The sequence below is a fragment of the Scyliorhinus torazame genome, chromosome 5 (genome assembly GCF_047496885.1).
Source record: "Scyliorhinus torazame isolate Kashiwa2021f chromosome 5, sScyTor2.1, whole genome shotgun sequence".
NCBI lineage: Eukaryota > Metazoa > Chordata > Chondrichthyes > Carcharhiniformes > Scyliorhinidae > Scyliorhinus > Scyliorhinus torazame.
The window spans coordinates 324,980,352-325,004,122 of NC_092711.1; the positions used below are offsets into that span (position 1 = coordinate 324,980,352).

General features: G+C 50.8%; 1 protein-coding gene across 1 annotated transcript in view; it reads right to left on the reverse strand.

Moving 5' to 3' along the window:
- LOC140418126 (glypican-6-like) overlaps positions 1-23,771 on the reverse strand; it is a 347,023-nt gene that overhangs the window by 127,274 nt on the left and 195,978 nt on the right. The window contains exon 4 of the mRNA XM_072501539.1: positions 3,741-3,906. Within this exon, the coding sequence (XP_072357640.1) occupies positions 3,741-3,906 (166 nt within the window). The remainder of the gene's footprint in view (positions 1-3,740; positions 3,907-23,771) is intronic.

Consider the following 23,771-nt stretch of genomic DNA (forward strand, 5'->3'; position numbering starts at 1 on the left):
TTCCATAAGATTTTTTTCAGACCTTCTCTATTTCCAGAATGAATTTTGTGCTTTTGGTTGCGAAAGCAGATACAAATTATTTGTTTAATGGCCAGTAAAGCCACTCAATGGATTCAAAGAGTCAACTCACCACCACGTCGCAAGGACAATGGAGATGGGTATTAAATGTTGGATTTGCCAGCGATGGACGTACCTCATAAATGAATTGAAACATATCATCCTATTTTCTCTATCAATTTCTTGGTCATCCATTGTTCAATTCTAAAATCCTTCCAATTATCAGGTTTACTACACTTAATCCAAGAATATAAGCCTCTTTCTTAAATCTACCACAATATCTAACTTTATTATCCATTTGTTACGATCCCAGCTTTGTTACTAATGGACAAGTAAGATCCCAGGGTGGGATAGATAGACCTAGCTTGATAGATCCCAACTTTCATTTCTGTTTAGAAAAGTGGGCGGCAGCTACCAAACGGAGTCACAGAAATCTGCTAATTAACTTTTAACAAAAGAACCAAACATTTATTAAACAAGAAAAGACAAACTATAATAATCTCTATTATTGTCACAAGTCGGCTTACATTAACACTACCATGAAGTTACTGTGAAAATCCCCTAGTCGCCACACTCCGGCGCCTGTTCGGGTACACAGAGGAAGAATTCAGAATGTCCAATTGATCTAACAGCGCGTCTTTCGGGACTTGTGGGAGGAAACCGGAGCACCCGGAGGAAACCCACACAAACAAGGGAAGAATCTGCAAACTCCACACGGACAGTGACCCGGGGCCGGGATCGAACCCGGGACCTCAGCACCGTAGGTAGCAGTGCTAACCACTACACCACCTTGCCACCCTGGCTCTCTGATCTTCTTGACCCATTCTGCCTGTTTTTACTCAAATTGGTAGTCTGCTCTACACCAACACATTTCTCTTACTCCTGCTGAATTCCCAACATCGTTCCACCGCCAAGAGCGTATTACAGATTCTCACTGCCAGCAAGAGAGACTGATGGCTCATATATGAGGGTATTGATGATGGAGTATGTGGAGAACAAAGAACAAAGAAATGTACAGCACAGGAACAGGCCCTTCGGCCCTCCAAGCCCGTGCCGACCATACTGCCCGACTAAACTACAATCTTCTACACTTCCTGGGTCCGTATCCTTCTATTCCCATCCTATTCATATATTTGTCAAGATGCCCCTTAAATGTCCCTATCGTCCCTGCTTCCACTACCTCCTCCGGTAGTGAGTTCCAGGCACCCACTACCCTCTGCGTAAAAAACTTGCCTCGTACATCTACTCTAAACTTTGCCCCTCTCACCTTAAACCTATGCCCCCTAGTAATTGACCCCTCTACCCTGGGGAAAAGCCTCTGACTATCCACTCTGTCTATGCCCCTCATAATTTTGTATACCTCTATCAGGTCGCCCCTCAACCTCCTTCGTTCCAGTGAGAACAAACCGAGTTTATTCAATCGCTCCTCATAGCTTATGCCCTCCATACCAGGCAACATTCTGGTAAATCTCTTCTGCACCCTCTCTAAAGCCTCCACATCCTTCTGGTAGTGTGGCGACCAGAATTGAACACTATACTCCAAGTGTGGCCTAACTAAGGTTCTATACAGCTGCAACATGACTTGCCAATTCTTATACTCAATGCCCCGGCCAATGAAGGCAAGCATGCCGTATGCCTTCTTGACTACCTTCTCCACCTGTGTTGCCCCTTTCAATGACCTGTGGACCTGTACTCCTAGATCTCTTTGACTTTCAATACTCTTGAGGGTTCTACCATTCACTGTATATTCCCTACCTGCATTAGCCCTTCCAAAATGCATTACCTCACATTTGTCCGGATTAAACTCCATCTGCCATCTCTCCGCCCAAGTCTCCAGACAATCTAAATCCTGCTGTATCCTCAGACAGTCCTCATCGCTATCCGCAATTCCACCAACCTTTGTGTCGTCTGCAAACTTACTAATCAGACCAGTTACATTTTCCTCCAAATCATTTATATATACTACAAAGAGCAAAGGTCCCAGCACTGATCCCTGTGGAACACCACTGGTCACAGCCCTCCAATGAGAAAAGCATCCCTCCATTGCTACCCTCTGCCTTCTATGGCCTAGCCAGTTCTGTATCCACCTTGCCAGTTCACCCCTGATCCCGTGTGACTTCACCTTTTGTACTAGTCTACCATGAGGGACCTTGTCAAAGGCCTTACTGAAGTCCATATAGACAACATCTACTGCCCTACCTGCATCAATCATCTTAGTGACCTCCTCGAAAAACTCTATCAAGTTAGTGAGACACGACCTTCCCTTCACAAAACCGTGCTGCCTCTCACTAATACGTCCATTTGCTTCCAAATGGGAGTAGATCCTGTCTCGAAGAATTCTCTCCAGTAATTTCCCTACCACTGAAGTAAGGCTCACCGGCCTGTAGTTCCCGGGATTATCCTTGCTACCCTTCTTAAACAGAGGAACAACATTGGCTATTCTCCAGTCCTCCGGGACATCCCCTGAAGACAGCGAGGATCCAAAGATTTCTGTCAAGGCCTCAGCAATTTCCTCTCCAGCCTCCTTCAGTATTCTGGGGTAGATCCCATCAGGCCCTGGGGACTTATCTACCTTAATATTTTTTAAGACACCCAACACCTCGTCTTTTTGGATCACAATATGACCCAGGCTATCTACACCCCCTTCTCCAGACTCAACATCTACCAATTCCTTCTCTTTGGTGAATACTGATGCAAAGTATTCATTTAGTACCTCGCCCATTTCCTCTGGCTCCACACATAGATTCCCTTGCCTATCCTTCAGTGGGCCAACCCTTTCCCTGGCTACCCTCTTGCTTTTTATGTACATGTAAAAAGCCTTGGGATTTTCCTTAACCCTATTTGCCAATGACTTTTCATGACCCCTTCTAGCCCTCCTGACTCCTTGCTTAAGTTCCTTCCTACTTTCCTTATATGCCACACAGGCTTCGTCTGTTCCCAGCCTTTTAGCCCTGACAAATGCCTCCTTTTTCTTTTTGACGAGGCCTACAATATCACTCGTCATCCAAGGTTCCCGAAAATTGCCGTATTTATCTTTCTTCCTCACAGGAACATGCCGGTCCTGAATTCCTTTCAACTGACACTTGAAAGCCTCCCACATGTCAGATGTTGATTTGCCCTCAAACATCCGCCCCCAATCTATGTTCTTCAGAAGGAGAAAGACACATATAAAAATAAATAACTCCAGAATCTTCAGTGAGGCAGAACAGTCTGCATTTTGTAAAGGGTGGCGCGCAGTGGTTAGCACTGCTGCCTCATGGCGCTGAGGACCCGCGTTCGATCTCGGCCCCAGGTCACTGTCAGTGTGGAGTTTGCACATTCTCCGTGTCTGTGTGGGTTTCACCCCCACAACCCAAAAGATGTGCAGGATGGGTGATTTGGCCACACTAAATTGCCCCTTAAATAATTGGGTACTCTAAATTTATTTTTTAAAAAGTAAAAGGTTAGCACAATCACCCAGCATTAACCTGACCTGACTGAAGCCTTCTGATGCTATGACTAACAGTAATAAGTGAAAAAAATGTGCCAGAGCATGCGAATGCCTATTGTGGTTTCACACATGCCTCAGCATACTACTGCTGCTCAAAATCAGAGGACCACACTTTCTTACACACTTCCTCACTCCCTATAACTCCACCACTACATGATTCTTGGTTGACCATGAAACTTTAAAAAGGACTTACCAATAAAATTGTTCCACTCTGTGTCCAAATCTGCCTGATTAGCCAAGCAACCCTTCATGACATTGAGACAGTAATTTTTACATGGCTTAAGAGCAAGAAACCCATGACATTGTGGACAATACGTCATCTTCAGCAATGCGTTGGCACACTCCATTGTCGGAATGACCTATTTTAAAAAACAAATATAGATATTATAAGATGCAATGAAAGACCTTCATGCTGTCATTCCAAATGAGGAGCTGGTAGTTACTGCCAATTTACAGCTTTGGGTTCTCAGCTTTGTTCTAAACATTTCAGAACATATAACTAAGAATTACCTAGACAGCATCACGTTGTTATCTACGTTTCAATATAAAGATACATACAGATAGAAACTGATGAAGAGAATGAGGAGTTAAAGTCATTGAAGACAGTGAACTTACAAACACGTCTGTAACTGGCCTTTCTTATTGTCTACCAGATATTACATCATAAATGCTTTGTTATCATCGGTTTTCCTTTGCTATTGAAGATGGCCATTTCTTGAATGCACAGTCACCTGTTGTTCATTGTAAAGTGCTGTGGATCCCAATTACAGACCTGTATGGCTTTCCATAGAGCAGGCAAGGTTCAATTATCTGATTTTGTTGAGTGTGCCCAGATACCTTTTGTTCTTCATTCCCGTATACTTTGCTGTCCGAAGGAAACAACGTCACTACTTGAGATTACTCCCCAGGTTGTTCTTTCTTATGCATTTTCCGTTCAGTTTGTGGTGTACATGTCACATTTCCTGAGATTCATCTTCAAGAAATCCTTGAGCCTTGATTTGGGCCTACCTCACAGGCGGTGTCCAAGTTTAAGTTGTGAATATGTGATTGGCTTAAGGATTTCATCATTAGCCATAAGCACTACATGTTCATTTCGTCTGAGCTGGGCTCTGATGACAGTGCTTCAATTCCAGACATCTCTACTCTTTGAGTTATTTCAGTGTTGGGAACTTTGCATTATGCATTCGCAACAATTCATTACAAAAATGCAGAAAGACCTGGGCGATAACCAGACTTGGGCTTACAAATGGCAAGGAACATTCGTGCCACACAAGTGCCAGGCAATGACCGTGTCTAATAAGAGAGAATAAAGCCATCGCCCCTTGATATTCAATGGCATTACTGTCACTGAATCCCCACAATCAACATCTGGGAGGGGCTACCACTGATCAGAAACTGAACTGGACTAACCATACAAATACCGTGGCTACCAGAGCAGGTCAGAGGCTAGGAATCCTGCGGAGACTAACTCCTGACTCCCCAAAGCCTGTCTGCCATCTGCAAGGCACAAGTCAGGAGTGTGATGGAATACTCTCCACTTGCCTGCATGAGTGCAACTCCAACACTCAAGAAGCTTGACACCTGGGTGGACTTGGAGATGGGGGAGGAGAGGGACCAGCGCCCGCTGTGGCGCTTGGCGGTGGGGCTGTTGGCGGACGAGGAGGTGAGCAAGCGGGTCCGAGGAAGTATAGAGAGGTACTTGGAGACCAACGCCAAGGGGCGGTCCGAGTGGGGATGGTATGGGAGGCACTGAAGGCGGTGGTGAGGGGAGAGCTGATCGCCATTACGGGCCCACAAGGAGCGGAGGGAGCGTGGGGAGAGGGAGAGGCTGGTGGGGGAGATGTGAGGGTAGACAGGAGGTATTCCGGATTGCCTGAGGAAGGATTGTTGATGAAGGGGTGCAGCCTCCAGGCCGAATTCGACCTGGTGACCACCAGGAAGGCGGAGGTGCAGTAGAGGAAGGCCCAGGGGGCGGTCTACGAGTATGGGGAAAAGGCAAGCCGGATGCTGGCGCATCAGCTTCGGAAGCGGGACGCAGCTAGGGAGATCGGGGGAGTTAAGGACAGGGGAGGGAGCGTGGTGCGGACTGGGGTTGGCATCAATGGGGTCTTCAGGGTCTTCTACGAGGAATTGTACCGATCCGAGCCCCCATGGGAGGAGGGAGGGATGGGCCGTTTCCTGGACCAATTGAGGTTTCCAAAGGTGGAAGAGGGACTGGTGGCGGGACTGGGGGCCCCGATTGGGCTGGAGGAGCTGATCAAAGGGATAGGAAGCATGCAGGCGGGGAAGGCACCGGGGCTGGATGTTTTCCCGGTCAAATTCTATAAAACATATATGGACCTGTGGGGCCCGCTGTTAGTTAGGACCTTCAATGAGGCAAGGGAGGGGGGGGGCTTTACCCCTGCGATGTCCCGGGCACTGGTCTCCTTGATCCTGAAGCGGGACAAGGATCCCTTGCAATGTGGATCTTACAGACCGATTTCCTTGCTAAATGTAGATGCCAAGGTGCTGGCGAAGGTCTTAGCCACGAGGATTGAGGATTGTGTGCCGCAGATCATCCATGAAGACCAGACGGGGTTTGTGAAGGGGAGACAGTTGAAATGAAATGCAATGAAAATCGCTTATTGTCACAAGTAGGCTTCAAATGAAGTTACTGTGAAAAGCCCCTAGTCGCCACATTCCGGCGCCTGTTCGGGGAGGCTGTGCGGAGGCTTTTGAACGTTATCATGATGCCGGCGAGGGAGGGGGAGGCGGAGATAGTGGTGGCAATAGACGCTGAGAAAGCCTTTGATAGGGTAGAGTGGGGGTACCTGTGGGAGGTGCTGAAGAGGTTCGGGTTTGGGAGGGGTTTGTCAGGTGGGTTAGGCTGTTGTATGAGGTCCCGATGGCGAGTGTGGCAACAAATAGGAGGAGGTCCGAGTACTTTCGGTTACACCGAGGGACGAGACAGGAGTGTCCCCTGTCCCCCCTGCTCTTCGCACTGGCGATTGAACCCCTGGCTATGGTACTGAGAGAGTCGAGGAACTGGAGGGGGTTGGTGCAGGGTGGGGAGGAGCATAGGGTGTTGCTTTATGCGGACGACCTGCTGCTGTATGTGGCAGACCCGGTGGGAGGAATGCCAGAGGTAATGAGGATCCTTAGGGAATTCGGGGACTTTTCGGGGTACAAGCTCAATATGGGGAAGAGCGAGCTGTTCGTAGTTCAGCTAGGGGACCAGGAGAGAGGGATTGGCGTGCTCCCACTAAAAAGGGCGGAGAGGAGCCTCAGATATTTGGGGGTCCAGCTGGCCAGGAGCTGGGGGGCCCTACATATGTGTAACTTTACAAGGCTGGTGGAGCAAATGGAGGAGGAGTTCAAGAGGTGGGACGCATTGCCGCTGTCCTTGGCGGGTAGGGTGCAGTCAATCAAAATGACAGTGCTCCCAAGGTTTTTGTTCCTGTTCCAGTGCCTCCCCGTGTTTATCCCGAAGACTTTTTTCAGGCGGGTTAACAGGAGTATAATGGGGTTTGTGTGGGTGCGAGGGACTCCGAGGGTGAGAAGGGTGTTCCTGGAGCGGAGTAGAGATAGGGGGGGGGCTGGCGCTGCCCAACCTCTGTGGGTACTACTGGGCCGCCAATGCGACGATGGTGCGCAAGTGGGTGATGGAGGGGGAGGGGGCTGCATGGAAGAGGCGGGAGACGGCGTCCTGTGTGGGTACGAATCTGGGGGCGCTGGCAACGGCGCCGCTGCCGCTCCCTCCAAGGAGGTATACCACGAGCCCGGTGGTGGTGGCGGCCCTCAAAATTTGGGGGCAGTGGAGGCGGCATAGGGGGGGGGGGGGGGGAAGTTGGGGCCTCAGCGTGGACCCCATTATGGGGGAACCACCGGTTCACCCCAGGAAGAACAGGTGGAGGGTTTTCGGGGTGGCACAGGGCAGGCATACGAAAGTTGGGGGACCTGTTTGTGGACGGGAAGTTCGCGAGCTTGGGTGAGCTGGAGGAGAAGTACGGGCTCCCCCCGGGGAACACCTTCAGGTACTTACAGGTAAGGGCGTTTGCCAGACGGCAGGTGGTGGAATTCCCGCGGCTACTGCCACACACAGTACAGGACAGGGTGCTCTCGGGGGGGTGGGTGGGAGTGGGGAAGATCTCGGAAACTTACCAGGTGATGCAGGAGGAGGAGGCCTTGGCGATGGAGTTGAAAGGTAAGTGGGAGGAGGAGTTGTAGAGGAGATCGAAGAGGGGACGTGGGCAGATGCCCTAGGGAGGGTGAATTCTTCCTCTTCGTGCGCGAGGCTCAGCCTCATACAGTTTAAGGTGCTGCATAGGGCACACATGACCGGGACAAGGATAAGCCGGTTCTTTGCGGGTGAGGACAAGTGTGTTAGGTGCTCAGGGAGCCCAGAAAATCACACCCATATGTTCTGGGCATGCCCAGCGCTGGAGGAATTTTGGAAGGGCGTAGCGAAGACGGTGTCGAGGGTGGTAGGATCCAGGGTCAGACCGGGCTGGGGGCTCGCAATATTTGGGGTGGCAGAGGAGCCGGAAGTGCAGGAGGCGAAAGAGGCCGGAATTCTGGCCTTTGCGTCCCTGGTAGCCCGGCGAAGGATTCTCCTTCAGTGGAAAGGTGCGAGGCCCCCAAGCGTGGAATCTTGGATCAGCGATATGGCAGGGTTAATTAAATTGGAGAGGGTGAAATTCGCCTTGAGAGGATCAGTACAAGGGTTCTTTAGGCGGTGGCAACCGTTCTTAGACTTTCTGGCAGAACGATAGACATTGGTCAATGGCAGCAGCAGCACGGGGGGGGGGGGTTACTTTATTTTTGTTTATGTTATTTACACTGGAGGGTCTGAGGGGGTGTATACACCTGTTGTGTTAAGTCGGGGCGTTAATGTTAATTTATTATTTATGTACGGGGGGAGGGGGGGTATGAAGGGTTGCTCTTCTAGACCGTGTTTTGTACTTAACCCTGTTGGATTCTTTTTTGTTTCTCATTTTGTTATTGATATTTTATGAAAACCTTTAATAAAAATTATTATTTTTTTTAAAAAAGAAGCTTGACACCTCAGTCTGGACCCCGATACGCAACAATCAAAAATTTGTCCCGGGCAGGATTGACGGAGGGTTTCAAAGCTGGCATAGGGCAGGCATTAAAAGGATGGGGGACCGGTTCATAGAAGGGACCTTCCCCAGCCTGAAAATGCTGGAGGAGAAACTCAGTTTGCCCCCTGAAAACGCTTTCAGATACCTTCAGGGACACGCCTTTCTGAAACAACAGGTGGTATCATTTCCGCTGCTACCCCCACACAGGATACAGGATAGGGTGGTCTCTGGCACCTGGGTGGGGGAGGGGAAGGTTTCGGACATTTACCGGGAACTTCAGGAGGCGGAGGAAGCACCAGTGGAGGAACTTAAAGGCAAATGGGAGGAGGAGCTAGGTGGGGAGCTGGATGCGGGCGAGTGGGCGGACACCCTAAACAGGGTCAATTCCTCTTCATGTGCCAGGCTTAGCTTAATCCAGTTTAAGGTGGTCCACCGGGCACACATGACGGCAACCAGGATGAGCAAGCTCTTTGGGGTTGAGGATAAATGTGCAAGGTGTGCGGGAAGCCCTGCAGATCATGTTCACATGTTCTGGGCATGCCCGGCTCTTAAGGGATTCTGGCAGGGCTTTACTAAGGCAATGTCCAAGATCTTAGACACGCGGGTGGTGCCGAGTCCAGAGATAGCGATCTTTGGTGTATCAGACGATCCGGAAGTTCAGGAAGCGAAAGAGGCCGACGTATTGGCCTTTGCCTCCCTGTAGCCCGGAGACGGATCCTTTTAATGTGGAGGGACTCAAAGCCCCCGAGTGTAGAGACCTGGGTTAGTGACATGGCTGGGTTTCTCAGTCTCGAGAAAATAAAGTTTGCCTTGAGAGGGTCCATGGCGGGTTCACCCGGAGGTGGCAGCCGTTCCTCGACTTTCTAGGAGAGCAGTAAAGGTCAGCAGCAGCAGCATCCTCCATGTAACTCACCATACTGATTTGGAAGTATGACTTGGAAAAATTGTGGGCGGCACGGTGGTTAGCACCGTTACTTCACAGCGTCGAGGTACCAGGTTCAATTCCCGGCTTGGGTCATTGCCTGTGCGGAGTCCGCACGTTCTCCCGGTCTACGTGGTTTTCCTCCGGGTGCTCCGGGTTCCTCCCACAGTCAAAAGACGTGCTGTTAGGTAATTTGGGCATTCTGATTCCTCTTTGTGTTTCAGTGCCGCCCGGTGGTGATCACGAAGGCTTTTTTCAAAAGGATCGAAAAGTGTATCATGAGTTTTGTGTGGGCCGGGAAGACCCCGAGAGTGAGGAAGGGATTCTTACAGCGTAGTAGGGATGGGGGGGGGGGCTGGCACTACCGAGCCTAAGTGAGTACTACTGGGCCGCCAATATCTCAATGGTGAATAAGTGGATGGGAAAAGAGGAGGGAGCGGCGTGGAAGAGATTGGAGAGGGCGTCCTGAAGGGGGACTAGCCTACAAGCTATGGTGACGGCCCCATTGCCGTTCTCACCGAAGAAATACACCACAAGCCCGGTGGTGGTGGCGACTTTGAAAATTTGGGGACAGTGGAGACGGCATAGGGGAAAGACGGGAGCCTTGGTGGGGTCCCCGATAAGAAATAACCATAGGTTTGCCCCGGGGAGAATGGATGGGGGATTTGGAATATGGCAAAGAGCAGGAGTAATGCAACTGAAAGATCTGTTTGTAGAGGGGAAGTTCGCAAGTCTGGGAGCACTGACCGAGGAATATGGGTTGCCCCAAGGGAATGCATTCCGGTATATGCAACTGAGGGCTTTTGCGAGGCAGCAGGTGAGGGAATTCCCGCAGCTCCCGACGCATGAGGTGCAGGACAGAGTGATCTCAAAGACATGGGTGGGGGACGGTAAGGTGTCAGATATATATAGGGAAATGAGGGACGAGGGGGAGATTATGGTAGATGAGCTGAAAGGGAAATGGGAAGAAGAGCTGGGGGAGGAGATTGAGGAGGGGCTGTGGGCGGATGCCCTAAGTAGGGTAAACTCATCGTCCTCGTGTGCCAGGCTAAGCCTGATTCAATTTAAGGTGTTACACAGGGCACATATGACTGGAGCACGGCTCAGTAAATTTTTTGGGGTAGAGGATAGGTGTGCGAGATGCTCGAGAAGCCCAGCGAATCACACCCACATGTTCTGGTCATGTCCTGCACTACAGGGGTTCTGGGTGGGGGTGACAAAGGTGTTTTCGAAAGTAGTGGGGGTCCAGGTCGAACCAAGCTGGGGGTTGGCTATATTTGGGGTTGCACAAGAGCCGGGAGTGCAGGAGGCGAGAGAGGCCGATGTTTTGGCCTTTGCGTCCCTAGTAGCCCGGCGCAGGATACTGTTGATGTGGAAGGAAGCCAAGCCCCCGGGGGTGGAGACTTGGATAAATGACATGGCAGGGTTTATCAAGCTGGAACGGATTAAGTTCGTCCTAAGGGGATCGGCTCAAGGGTTCACCAGGTGGTGGCAACCGTTCGTCGAATACCTCACAGAAAGATAGAGGGAATGGAAAAGAAGAAGGCAGCAGCAGCAACCCGGGGGGGGGGGGGGGGGGGGGGGGGAGGAGGAGGAACCAGAAGGAGTCTCAGGGTTATTAATATATATGTATAATATGTATAGGTCGTTGCTATAAATAATTGTATATTGGACTGTTAAATCATATTTTTGGAGAGTGTTTATCTGAGACAAGGCAGTTGCCATTTAGTTTTAGTTTTTGTTATATATTATTTATTCTTTCTTTGTTTATAAAACAGGTCATTGTTATTTATACTGTTATATTATTGTGTAAAGGATACACAATGTACTGTGATGGTTGACCAAAAATTTTCAATAAAATATTTTTTTTTTTTTAAATTTGGCCATTCTGAATTCTCCCTCTGTGTACCCGAACAGGCGCCGGAATGTGGCGACTGGGGGATTTTCACAGTAACTGCATTGCAGTGTTAATATAAGCTACTTGTGACAATAAAGATTATTATATGATTATATATCGCCTCTCCTTCACTGTCGCTGTGTTAAAATCCATGAACTCCCTCACAAAAAGCAGTGGGTATACCTAAACCACATGGAGTACAGCGGTTCAAACAGGTTACACGGTGGCACAGTGGTTAACATTGCTGCTTCACAGCGCCAGGTTAGGTGGGGCTATGGGGATAGGGGGAGGGAGTGGGCCTCGGAGGGTGCTCTTTCAGAGGGTTGATTCAGACTGGATGGGCTGAATGGCCTCCTTCTGCACTGTAGAAATTTTATTTTTCTATGATTCTGAGGTTTACCCGTCAAGGTTTATTTAGAACAAAGAACAAAGAAATGTACAGCACAGGAACAGGCCCTTCGGCCTCCAAGCCCGTGCCGACCATGCTGCCTGTCTAAACTAAAATCTTCTGCACTTCCGGGGTCCGTATCCCTCTATTCCCATCCTATTCATGTATTTGTCAAGATGCCCCTTAAATGTCACTATCGTTCCTGCTCCCACCACCTCCTCCGGTAGCGAGTTCCAGGCTCCCCCTACCCTCTGCGTAAAAAATTTGCCTCATACATCTACTCTAAACCTTGCCCCTCTCACCTTAAACCTATGCCCCCTAGTAATTGACCCCTCTACCCCGGGGAAAAGCCTCTGACTATCCACTCTGTCTATGCCCCTCATAATTTTGTATATCTCTATCAGGTCGCCCCTCAACCTCCGTCGTTCCAGTGAGAACAAACCGAGTTTATTCAACCTCTCCTCATAGCATTTAATAAAAGAAAAGTAAGACTGCAATGCTGCACACAGTACATCAGCCGGGCCTATCGATCTGCCGGTTGCAATCCTGACTGACTTTTAAGTGCTTTGTTCACGGGTCTCAGCTGGTTTTGACTGTATAAGAGACCAGTCCAGCCTTCTCCACTCGGGTCCCGGTACCCACCAGGCACCGTCTCCAAATTTTCAGAGACACACAGTGTCTCATGGCTTGAACCTTCTGTCCTGTTGCCGTTGGCTCTGGTACTTTTTTTCAGATCCTGTTTTCTCTCCACCTTCATGCCAATATTAATACAGAGTAGTAAGGGCGTGGAATGCCCTGCCTGCAACAGTAGTGGACTCGCCAACACTAAGGGCATTCAAATGGTCATTGGATAGACATATGGTCGATAAGGGAATAGTGTAGATGGGCTTTAGAGTGGTTTCACAGGTCGGCACAACATTGAGGGCCGAAGGGCCTGTACTGCGCTGTAATGTTCTATGTTCCATGTACTTGTGACACTAATAAAGACTGAGTAAAGAACCTACCTCTGACATCTGTCCTATATCTATCTCCCCTCAATGAAAAGCTATGTCCCCTCGTGCTAGATATCACCATCCGAGGAAAAAGGCTCTCACTGTCCACCCTATCCAATCCTCTGATCATCTTGTATGCCTCAATTAAGTCACCTCTTAACCTTCTTCTCTCTAAGGAAAACAGCCTCAAGTCCCTCAGCCTTTCCTCATAAGATCTTCCCTCCATACCAGGCAACATTCTGGTAAATCTCCTCTGCACCCTTTCCAATGCTTCCACATCCTTCCTAAAATGCAGCGACCAGAACTGTACGCAATACTCCAAATGCGGACGCACCAGAGTTTTGTACAGCTGCAACATGACCTCATGGCTCCGAAACTCAATCCCTCTACCAATAAAAGCTAACACACCGTACGCCTTCCTAACAACCCTCTCACACTGGGTGGCAACTTTCAGGGATCTATGTACATGGACACAGAGATCTCTCTGCTCATCCACACTGCCAAGAATCTTACCATTAGCCCAGTACTCTGTCTTCCTGTTATTCCTTCCAAAATGAATCACCTCACACTTTTCTGCATTAAACTCCATTTGCCACCTCTCAGCCCAGCGCTGCAGCTTATCTATGTCCCTCTGTAACTTGTAACATCCGTCCGCACTGTCCACAACCCCACCGACTTTAGTGTCATCTGCAAATTTACTCACCCATCCTCCTATGCCCTCCTCCAGGTCATTTATGAAAATGACAAACAGCAGTGGCCCCAAAACAGATCCTTGTGGTACACCACTAGTAACTGGACTCCAGTCTGAACATTTCCCATCAACCTCCACACTTTGTCTTCTTCCAGCTAGCCAATTTCTGATCCAACCTGCTGAATCACTCTGAATCCCATGCCTCTGTATTTTCTGCAGTAGCCTACCGTGGGGAACCTTATCAAACGCTTTACTGAAATCCATATACACCACATCAACTGCTTTACCCTCATCCACCTGTTTGGTCACCTTTCAAAGAACTCAATAAGGTTTGTGAGGCACGACCTACCCTTCACAAAACCGTGTTGACTGTCTCTAATCAAATTATTCCTTTCCAGATGTTTATACATCCTATCTCTTATAAACCTTTCCAAGATTTTGCCTACAACAGAAGTAAGGCTTACTGGTCTATAGTCACCGGGGTTGTCTCTATTCCCCTTCTTGAACAAGGGGACAACATTTGCTATCCTCCAGACTTCTGGCACTATACCTGTAGACAAAGATGACTTAAAGATCAAAGCCAAAGGCTCAGCAATCTCCTCCCTAGCTTCCCAGAGAATCCTGGGATAAATCCCATCCGGCCCAAGGGACTTATCTATTTTTACACTTTCCAGAATTGCTAACACCTCCTCCTTATGAACCTCAAGCCCTTCTAGTCTTGTAGCCTGTATTTCAGTATTCTCCTCGACAACATTGTCTTTCTGCTGTGTGAATACTGACGAAAAATATTCATTTAGCACCTCTCCTATCTCCTCGGACTCCAAGCACAACTTCCCACTACTGTCCTTGACTGGCCCTACTCTTACCCTAGTCATTCGTTTATTCCTGACATATCTATAGAAAGCTTTAGGGTTATCCGTGATCCTACCTGCCAAAGACTTCTCATGTCCCATCCTGGCTCTCCTTAGCTCACTTTTTAGGTCCTTCCTAGCTAACTTGTAACTCTCGAGCAGCCTAACTGAACCTTCATGTCTCATCTTTACATAAGCCTCCTTCTTCCTCCTGACAAGTGTTTCGACTGCTTTAGCAAACCACAGTTCCCTTGCTCGACCACTTCCTCCCTGCCTGACAGGTACATACTTATCAAGGACACGCAGTAGCTGTTCCTTGAACAAGCTCCGCATTTCTATTGTGCCCACCCCTGCAGTTTTCCTCTCTATCCGATGCATCCTAAGTCTTGCCTCATCACAGGGTTCCCAATCCCCTGAACTAGTTTAAACCCTCCCGAAGAGCATTAGCAAATTTCCCTCCCAGGAAATTGGTACCCCTCTGGTTCAGGTGTAGACCATCCCGTTTGTAGAGGTCCCACCGACCCCAGAATGAGCCCCAATTATCCAGAAATCTGAAACCTTCCCTTCTGCACCATCCCTGTAGCCACGTGTTCAACTCCTCTCTCTCCCTATTACTCATCTCGCTATCACGTGGCACGGGTAACAAACCAGAGATAATAACTGTGTTTGTCCTAGATCTAAGTTTGCACCCTAGCTCCCTGAATTCCTGCCTTACATCCCTATCCCTTTTCCTACCTATGTCATTGGTACCTATGTGGACCACGACTTGGGGCTGCTCCCTCTCCCCCTTAAGGATCCCGAAAACACGATCCGAGACATCACGGACCCTGGCACCTGGGAGGCAACACACCAACCGCGAGTCTCTCTCGTTCCCACAGAATCTCCTATCTATCCCCCTAACTATGGAGTCTCCAATGACTAATGCTCTACTCCTCTCCCCCCTTCTATTCTGAGCAACAGGGACAGATTCTGTGCCAGAGACCTGTACCCCATGGCTTACCCCTGGTAAGTCCCCCCCCCCCCCCCCCAACAGTCTCCAAAGCGGTATACTTGTTACTAAGGGGAACGACCACAGGGGATCCCTGTACTGACTGCTTCCTCCCAGCCCCTCTCACCGTCACCCATCTATCTTTATTCTTCGGAGTAACTACACCCCTGAAGCTTCTATCTATGACCACCTCTGCCTCCCGAATGATCCGAAGTTCATCCAACTCCAGCTCCAGTTCCCTAACGCGGTTTCTGAGGAGCTGGAGATGGGTGCACTTCCCACAGATGAAATCAAGTCGGCAATGAAGTTACTGTGTAAAGCCCCTAAGTCACCACATTCCGGCGCCTATTCGGGTCACAGAGGGAGAATTCAGAATGTCCAATTCACCTAACAGCACGTCTTTCGGGACTTGTGGGAGGAAACCGGAGCACCCGGAGGAAACCCACGCAGACACGAGGAGAACGTGCAGACTCCACACACAAGCCTACTTGTGACCCAAGCCGGGAATCGAACCCGGCGCTGTGAAGCAACAGTGCTAAAAACTGTGCTACCATGCCGGTATAATTCGGAAATTATTAGACAATATTAGGGCTAGAAATCTAGGGACCCAGGGTAATGATCTGGGGACCCAGGTTTGAATCGCACCACAGCAGGTGGTAGAATTTAAACTTTATAAAATATCTGGAATAGAAGTCTAATGATGACCATGAAACCATTCTCGATTGTCATAGGGCCTGGTTTAGCACAGTTGGTTAAACAGCTGGCTTGTATTGTAGAACAATGCCAACAGTGCGGGTTCAATTCCCGTAGCGGCCTCCCCGAACAGGTGCCGGAATGTGGCGACTAGGGGCTTTTCACAGTAGCTTCATTGAAGCCTACTTGTGACAATAAGCGATTATTATTATTATTGTTATTATTAAAAACCCATCTAGTTCACTAATGTCCTTTAGGGAAGGAAATCTGCCACCCTTACCTGGTCTGGCCTACATGTGACTCCAGACTGAGACCAAGTGATTGACTCCGAACGCCCTCTGAAATGGCCCAGCACTCAATTGTAGTCAACTGCTACAAAAACACAAAATGAAATGAAATGAAAATGAAAATCGCTTATTGTCACAAGTAGGCTTCAAGTGAAGTTACTGTGAAAAGCCCCTAGTCGCCACATTCCAGCGCCTGTTCGGGGAGGCTGGTACGGGAATTGAACCGTGCTGCTGGCCTGCCTTGGTCTGCTTTAAAAACCAGCTATTTAGCCCAGTGTGCTAAACCAGCCCCTCAAAAGGGAATGAAACCGGACGGACCACCCAGCAAAGGGACCACGGACCTACCGACCCTACAAAGTCCTCCTTACTAACATCTGGAGGCTTGTGCCAAAGTTGGGAGAGCAACAGCCTGACATAGTCATATTCACAGAATCCCAGACATCACCCTCACCATTCCTGCGTATGTCGTGTCTCACCAGCAGGACAGACCCAGCAGAGGTGGCGGCTCAGTGGTATTCAGTCAGGAGGGAGTTGCCTTGGGAGTCCTCAACATCAACTCTGGACCCCATGAAGTCTCATGGCTTCAGATTAAACATGGGCAAGGAAACCTCCTGCTGATTACCACGTACCGTACACCATCAGCTGATGAATCAGTACTCCTCTATATTGAACACCACTTGGAGGAAGCACTGAGAATGGCAAGGGCACAGAATATGCTCTGGGTGGGGGGACCTCAATGTCCATCACCAAGAATGGCTCAGTAGTACCACCACAGACGCAGCTGGTCGGGTCCTAAAGGACAAAGCTGCGAGACTGGACTGCAGCAGGTGGTGAGGGAACCAACAAGAGGGAAAAACATCCTTGACCTCATCCTCACCAACCTGCCTGCTGCAGATGTATCTGTCCATGACAGTATTGGTAGAAGTGACCACCGCACAGTCCTTGTGGGGACAGAATCCGATCTTCACATTGAGGATACCTCCATCGTGTTGTAAGGCACTACCACCGTGTTAAATGGGATAGACTTTGAACAGATCTAGAAGCTCAAGACTGGACATCTATGAGGTGCTGGGTGTCATCAGCAGCAGCAGAATTTTATTCAACCACAATCTGTAACCTCCTGGCCCAGCGTATCCCCCACTCCCCCATTACCACCCAGCCAGGGGGTCAACCTGGTTCAATGAAGAGTGCAGGAGTACATGCCAGGAGCAACAAAGTGCAAAATGAGGTGTCAATCTGGTGAAGCTACAACACAGGACTATTTGTGAGACAAACAGCATAAGCACAAGTAACACAGAGCGAAGCGATTCCACAGTCAACAGACCAGATCTAAGCTCTGCAGTCCTGCCACATCCAGCCACGAACAGTGGTGGATGAAGGAAATCAGCTATTTCTGATAGGTAAAAACCATTTTAATGTAAACATTAAAGCCCAGTCTTAAAACCCATTTTAAAAAGCAGAGGTACAGAACTTTTTTTTTTTTTTTTTTATAAAGTATTTTACTGAAGCATTTGCAATTTTCACAATTTAACATATTGGCATTTCTAAAACAACCGCGTGGGTCGACACACAAAATCCCCCCTCAAATAACAACAAACAATAGACCACGTACCCCACTTCTCCCGCCCTATCCCCAATTGTCCGTATACTAAATTCCCTGTCCTTATTTAACATTACTATGCCTCCTGTTTTCCTCCCCTCCCCCCCCCCCTTTTCCCTTTCCCCCTTACTGCTGACGTTCAGTTTTTGTTGAAGAAATTGATGACCAGCTGCCAACTCTGGGCGAATCCCTGTATTGATCCTCTCAGAGCGAACTTGATTTTCTCCAGACTGAGAAACTTTACCATATCGCTGACCCACACTCCTGATTTCGGGGGCTCCGCGTTCCTCCATCTCAGCAAGATCCGTCTCCGGGCCGCCAGGGAGGAGAAGGCCAGGATATCCGCCTCCCTCCCCCGCTTTGCCCACGGATCTTCCGACACCCGAAATATTGCTAATTCTGCACTCGGAGTTACCCTACCTTCCAGGACTTCCGACATAACATCAGCAAATCCCTGCCAGAATTCCCTCAGTTTGGGACATGCCCAAAACATATGAACATGGTTGGCCGGGCTACCCCCACACCGCCCACATCTGTCCTCCACCTCCTCGAAGAACCTACTCATCCGAGCTACCGCCATGTGGGCCCTGTGGACGACCTTGAACTGACTCAAGCTGAGTCTAGCACAGGACGAGGATGCATTTACCCTTTTCTAGGCTTTTTCCCACAGTTCAGTTTCCAGTTCCCCTCCTAGCTCCGCTTCCCATTTCCTCTTCACCTCTCTGATAGGGGCCCTTTCCCACTCTAACAATTATCTGTATATGTCAGAAACCTTCCCACCTCCAACCCCTGTTTTTGACAGCACTTTATCCTGCAGTCCCCTCGGGGAGGCGAGGAAAGCTTGAGACCTGTCTCCGTACAAAGTCCCCCACTTGAAGATACCGAAACCCGTTCCCTCCCGACAAATCAAACTCCTCCTCTAATGTCTCCAAGGTCGGGAAGCCCTCCTGGAAATAGATCCACAAACTTCTCAATCCCTGCCCGCTGCCATGCCTTAAAGCCCCCATCCAGCCCCCCCGGGACAAACCGGTGATTGGCACAGATCGGTGACTACACTGACGCCCCCTCCAGTCTCATATGCTGCCTCCATTGCCCCCACACCCTCAGGGCTGCCACCACCACAGGGCTTGTGGAGTACCGAGCCGGCAAGAACGGCAGGGGCGCCGCCAGTAAAGCCTCCAGACTCGTACCGTTGCAGGATGCTGCCTCCATCTGCTCACAGACCGACCCCTCCCCCAACCCCCCACTTCCTGACCATCGATGTGTTGGCAGCCCAGTAATAGTTAATAAAGCTCGGGAGAGCCAATCCCCTTTCCCCGCGGGCCCGTTCCAGGAGTGTCCTCTTTACTCTCAGGGTTTTACCCGCCCATATCACCACATTTACCAAGGAGGCACGAGGCGACTCTCTGCGAGCTCTCCCCAACAGATCCACTTTTTACTTAACTTATACTCGTTCTAATCTTTTAAAAATTAATTCTAGAACTAACATTATTACTAACCTCTCTCTTTTATCTTCTCTTGTAGGCTTGAATATCCTCCGAGGCCCGTGGAGACCTTTTGACCCGACCCGACCTGACCTCCGCGACCTGGAAGAAGATCGGGCCCAAACCGGAAGTGAAGCCCCAACCTCGATTTGGAGCTGACCCGGACCTCGGAGCTCCCAACCCGGCCTAACTACTGCGCCAGCCCCCGGATCGCCTTGCCCAGACCCCGGAGCTCCCGACCCGACAGCAAGACGCGGCCCAACGCGACCCCCAGAGACCCGAAGAGGCCCCGCCCAGTGCCCCGTCCCAGAGAGGCCCCGCCCAGCGACCCGGAGAGGCCCCGCCCAGTGCCCCGTCCCGGAGAGGCCCAGCCCAGCGACCCGACCTGGAGAGGCCCCGCCCAGTGCCCCGTCCCGGAGAGGCCCCGCCCAGCGACCCTACCCGGAGAGGCCCCGCCCAGCGACCCGGAGAGGCCCCGCCCAGCGACCCGGAGAGGCCCCGCCCAGCGACCCTACCCGGAGAGGCCCCGCCCAGTGACCCAGAGAGGCCCCGCCCAGTGACCCAGAGAGGCCCTGCCCAGCGACCCAGAGAGGCCCCGTCCAGTGCCCCATCCCGGAGAGGCCCAGCCCAGCGACCCGACCTGGAGAGGCCCCGCCCAGCGACCCTACCCGGAGAGGCCCCGCCCAGCGACCCTACCCAGAGAGGCCCCGCCCAGCGACCCGGAGAGGCCCCGCCCAGCGACCCGGAGAGGCCCCGCCCAGCGACCCGGAGAGGCCCCGCCCAGTGACCCAGAGAGGCCCCGCCCAGCGACCCAGAGAGGCCCCGTCCAGTGCCCCGTCCCGGAGAGGCCCCGCCCAACAACCCGACCTACCTGGTGATGGAAGAAAGAAAAATCCACGTGGAGGCCCGACTTCAAGATCCGACCCCAGGAGCGCCAAGAGAGGGAACAGACCACGGGACCCAGCCCAACCTGCCTTAGGAAACCCCTGCCCACGGCCCAGGACCCCCGAAACGGCGGAGACCCCACGCGAGGACCTAAACGCACTGCAAGGTATTTCCGCACCAGCAGAACGTCGGAACCCACCCGGATCGCAAACATGCCCCCCTAAGCAACCCCTCTCCCTCAACCAGTGCCCGGGACCCTGCCAGACGCGACCCCAGATACGTAAACAGCGCCCTGGTCCCCGCCAGCGCCCTGGACCCCGCCAGACACAACCACCTACCTTCCACAAGAGCTGACATCTGCCATCGGATCCCAGGATCATCCAGCAGGAGCCACCAAGCGAGAAAGCGAAGGAAACGCGGCAGTCTGCAGGTTAGACTGAAGCAACGCGGTTTCAAGACCCCTCTCCCCAGCATACTCCTGGCAAACGTCCAAGCGATCGAAAACAAGCTGGATGAACTTAACGCCAGACTTACCTCTCAGAGGGAAGTAAGAGACTGCTGTGTGCTCTGTTTCACAGAGACATGGCTCACCCCCGCCTCACCAGACAGTGCCATACAACCTGAAGGCTTCTCAATTCACCGGGCGGACCGCACGGCATCATCAGGCAAAGCGAAGGGTGGAGGGGTTTGCCTCCTCATCAACTCCTCCTGGTGCTTGGATGTGGCGACCCTGGCGACCTACTGCTCCCCGGACCTGGAATACCTGACCTCGAAGTGCCGCCCATATTATCTTCCACGTGAGTTCACTTCAGCCATTATCACAGCGGTCTACATCCCACCCCAGGCAGAAGTGAGGAAGGCGCTGGATGAACTATACACAGTTATAAACAACTACGAAACAGAACACCCGGAGGCCTTGTTCATCGTGGCCGGAGACTTCAACAAGGCCAACCTCAAGAGTGTCCTGCCAAAATTCCACCAGCACATCTCCTGTCCCACCAGGGGCGACAACACTCTTGACCACTGCTACTCAAAAATCAAGGGCGCCTACCGTTCCATCCCCCGACCACACTTTGGGAAATCAGACCATAAGACGGTGCTCCTTCTCCCGGCATACAAGCAGAAACTCAAGCGGGAGAATCCAGCTAAGAAGGTTGTGCAGTGCTGGTCCGAGGAAACAGAAGAGCTCTTACGTGACTGCTTAGAGACAGTGGACTGGTCCATATTTAAGAACTCGGCGACCAACTTAAATGAGTATGCCACCACCGTCACAGACTTCATCAGCAAATGTGTGGACGACTGCGTGCCAAAGAAAGCAGTACGTACGTTCCCCAACCGGAAACCATGGCTCAATCGCGAGATTGATTCCCTACTGAAGGACAGATCTGAGGCGTTAAAGTCAGACGACCCTGACCTATACAAGAAATCCAGGTCCGATCTCCGTAAAGCCATCCGAGATGCCAAGAGAGAATATCAAACCAAGCTAGAGTCACAGACAGACACTCGGCGGTTGTGGCAAGGACTAAACAACATAACGGGCTACAAAGCGAAGCCGAACAGTATCTCTGGCAGCAGCGCACCCCTCCCCGGTGAACTCAATGCATTCTATGCTCGGTTCGAGCAGGTAACCAACAATCCGCTGTCGAGTGCCCCAGCAGCCCATAATTCACCCACACCCACCATCACAGCTTCCGAAGTCAGATTGGCCGTCCTGAATGTGAACCCTCGGAAGGCGACGGGCCCGGATGGGATCCCTGGTCGTGCACTCAGAGCCTGCGCAGACCAGCTGGTAGAGGTATTCGCGGACATCTTTAACCTGTCCCTACTCCACTCCGAGGTCCCAACCTGCTTCAAGAAGACCACCATCATACCGGTACCAAAGAAGAACCAGGCAACGTGCCTCAATGACTACCGTCCAGTGGCCCTGACTTCAGTCGTAATGAAGTGCTTTGAGAGGTTGATCATGAAGCGCATCACCTCCATACTCCCAGAACGCTTTGATCCACTGCAATTCGCATACCGCTGCAACCGGTCCACATCCCAGACGCCATTTCCCTGGCCCTACACTCATCCCTAGAACATCTCGAAAACAAGGACTCCTACATCAGACTCCTATTTATTGACTACAGCTCCGCCTTCAAGACCATAATCCCAGCCAAGCTCATATCAAAGCTCCAAAACCTAGGACTTGGCTCCCCACTCTGCAACTGTATCCTCAGTTTTCTGACCAACATGCCACAATCAGTAAGAATGAACAACAACACCTCCTCCACAACAGTCCTCAACACCGGCGCCCCGCAAGGCTGCGTACTTAGCCTGCGTACTTAGCCGGGCAGCACGGTAGCATTGTGGATAGCACAATTGCTTCACTGCTCCAGGGTCCCAGGTTCGATTCCGGCTTGGGTCACTGTCTGTGCGGAGTCTGCACATCCTCCCTGTGTGTGCGTGGGTTTCCTCCGGGTGCTCCGGTTTCCTCCCTTAGTCCAAAGATGTGCAGGTTAGGTGGATTGGCCGTGATAAATTGCCCTTAGTGTCCAAAATTGCCCTTAGTGTTGGGTGGGGTTACTGGGTTATGGGGATATGGTGGCGGTGTTTTCCTTGGGTAGGGTGCTCTTTCCAAGAGCCAGTGCAGACTCGATGGGCCGAATGGCCTCCTTCTGCACTGTAAATTCTATGATATCTATGATACTCTACTCCCTGTACATACACGACTGCGTGGCAAAACTTGGTTCCAACTCCATCTACAAGTTTGCTGACGATACGACCATAGTGGGCCGGATCTCGAATAACGATGAGTCCGAATACAGGAGGGAGATAGAGAACCTAGTGGAGTGGTGTAGCGACAATAATCTCTCCCTCAATGCCAGTAAAACTAAAGAGCTGGTCATTGACTTCAGGAAGCAAAGTACTGTACACACCCCTGTCAGCGTCAACGGGCCACGGTGGAGATGGTTAGCAGTTTTAAATTCCTAGGGGTGCACATCTCCAAAAATCTGTCCTGGTCCACCCTCGTCGACGCTACAACCAAGAAAGCACAACAGCGCCTATACTTCCTCAGGAAACTAAGGAAATTCGGCATGTCCACATTAACCCTTACCAACTTTTACAGATGCACCATAGAAAACATCCTATTGGGCTGCATCACAGCCTGGTATGGCAACTGCTCGGCCCAGGACCGCAAGAAACTTCAGAGAGTCGTGAACACCGCCCAGTCCATCACACGAACCTGCCTCCCATCCATTGACTCCATTTACACCTCCCGCTGCCTGGGGAAAGCGGGCAGCATAATCAAAGTCCCCTCCCACCCGGCTTACTCACTCTTCCAACTTCTTCCATCGGGCAGGAGATACAGAAGTCTGAGAACACGCACGAACAGACTCAAAAACAGCTTCTTCCTCACTGTCACCAGACTCCTAAATGACCCTCTTTTGGACTGACCTCATTAACACTACACCTTGTATGCTT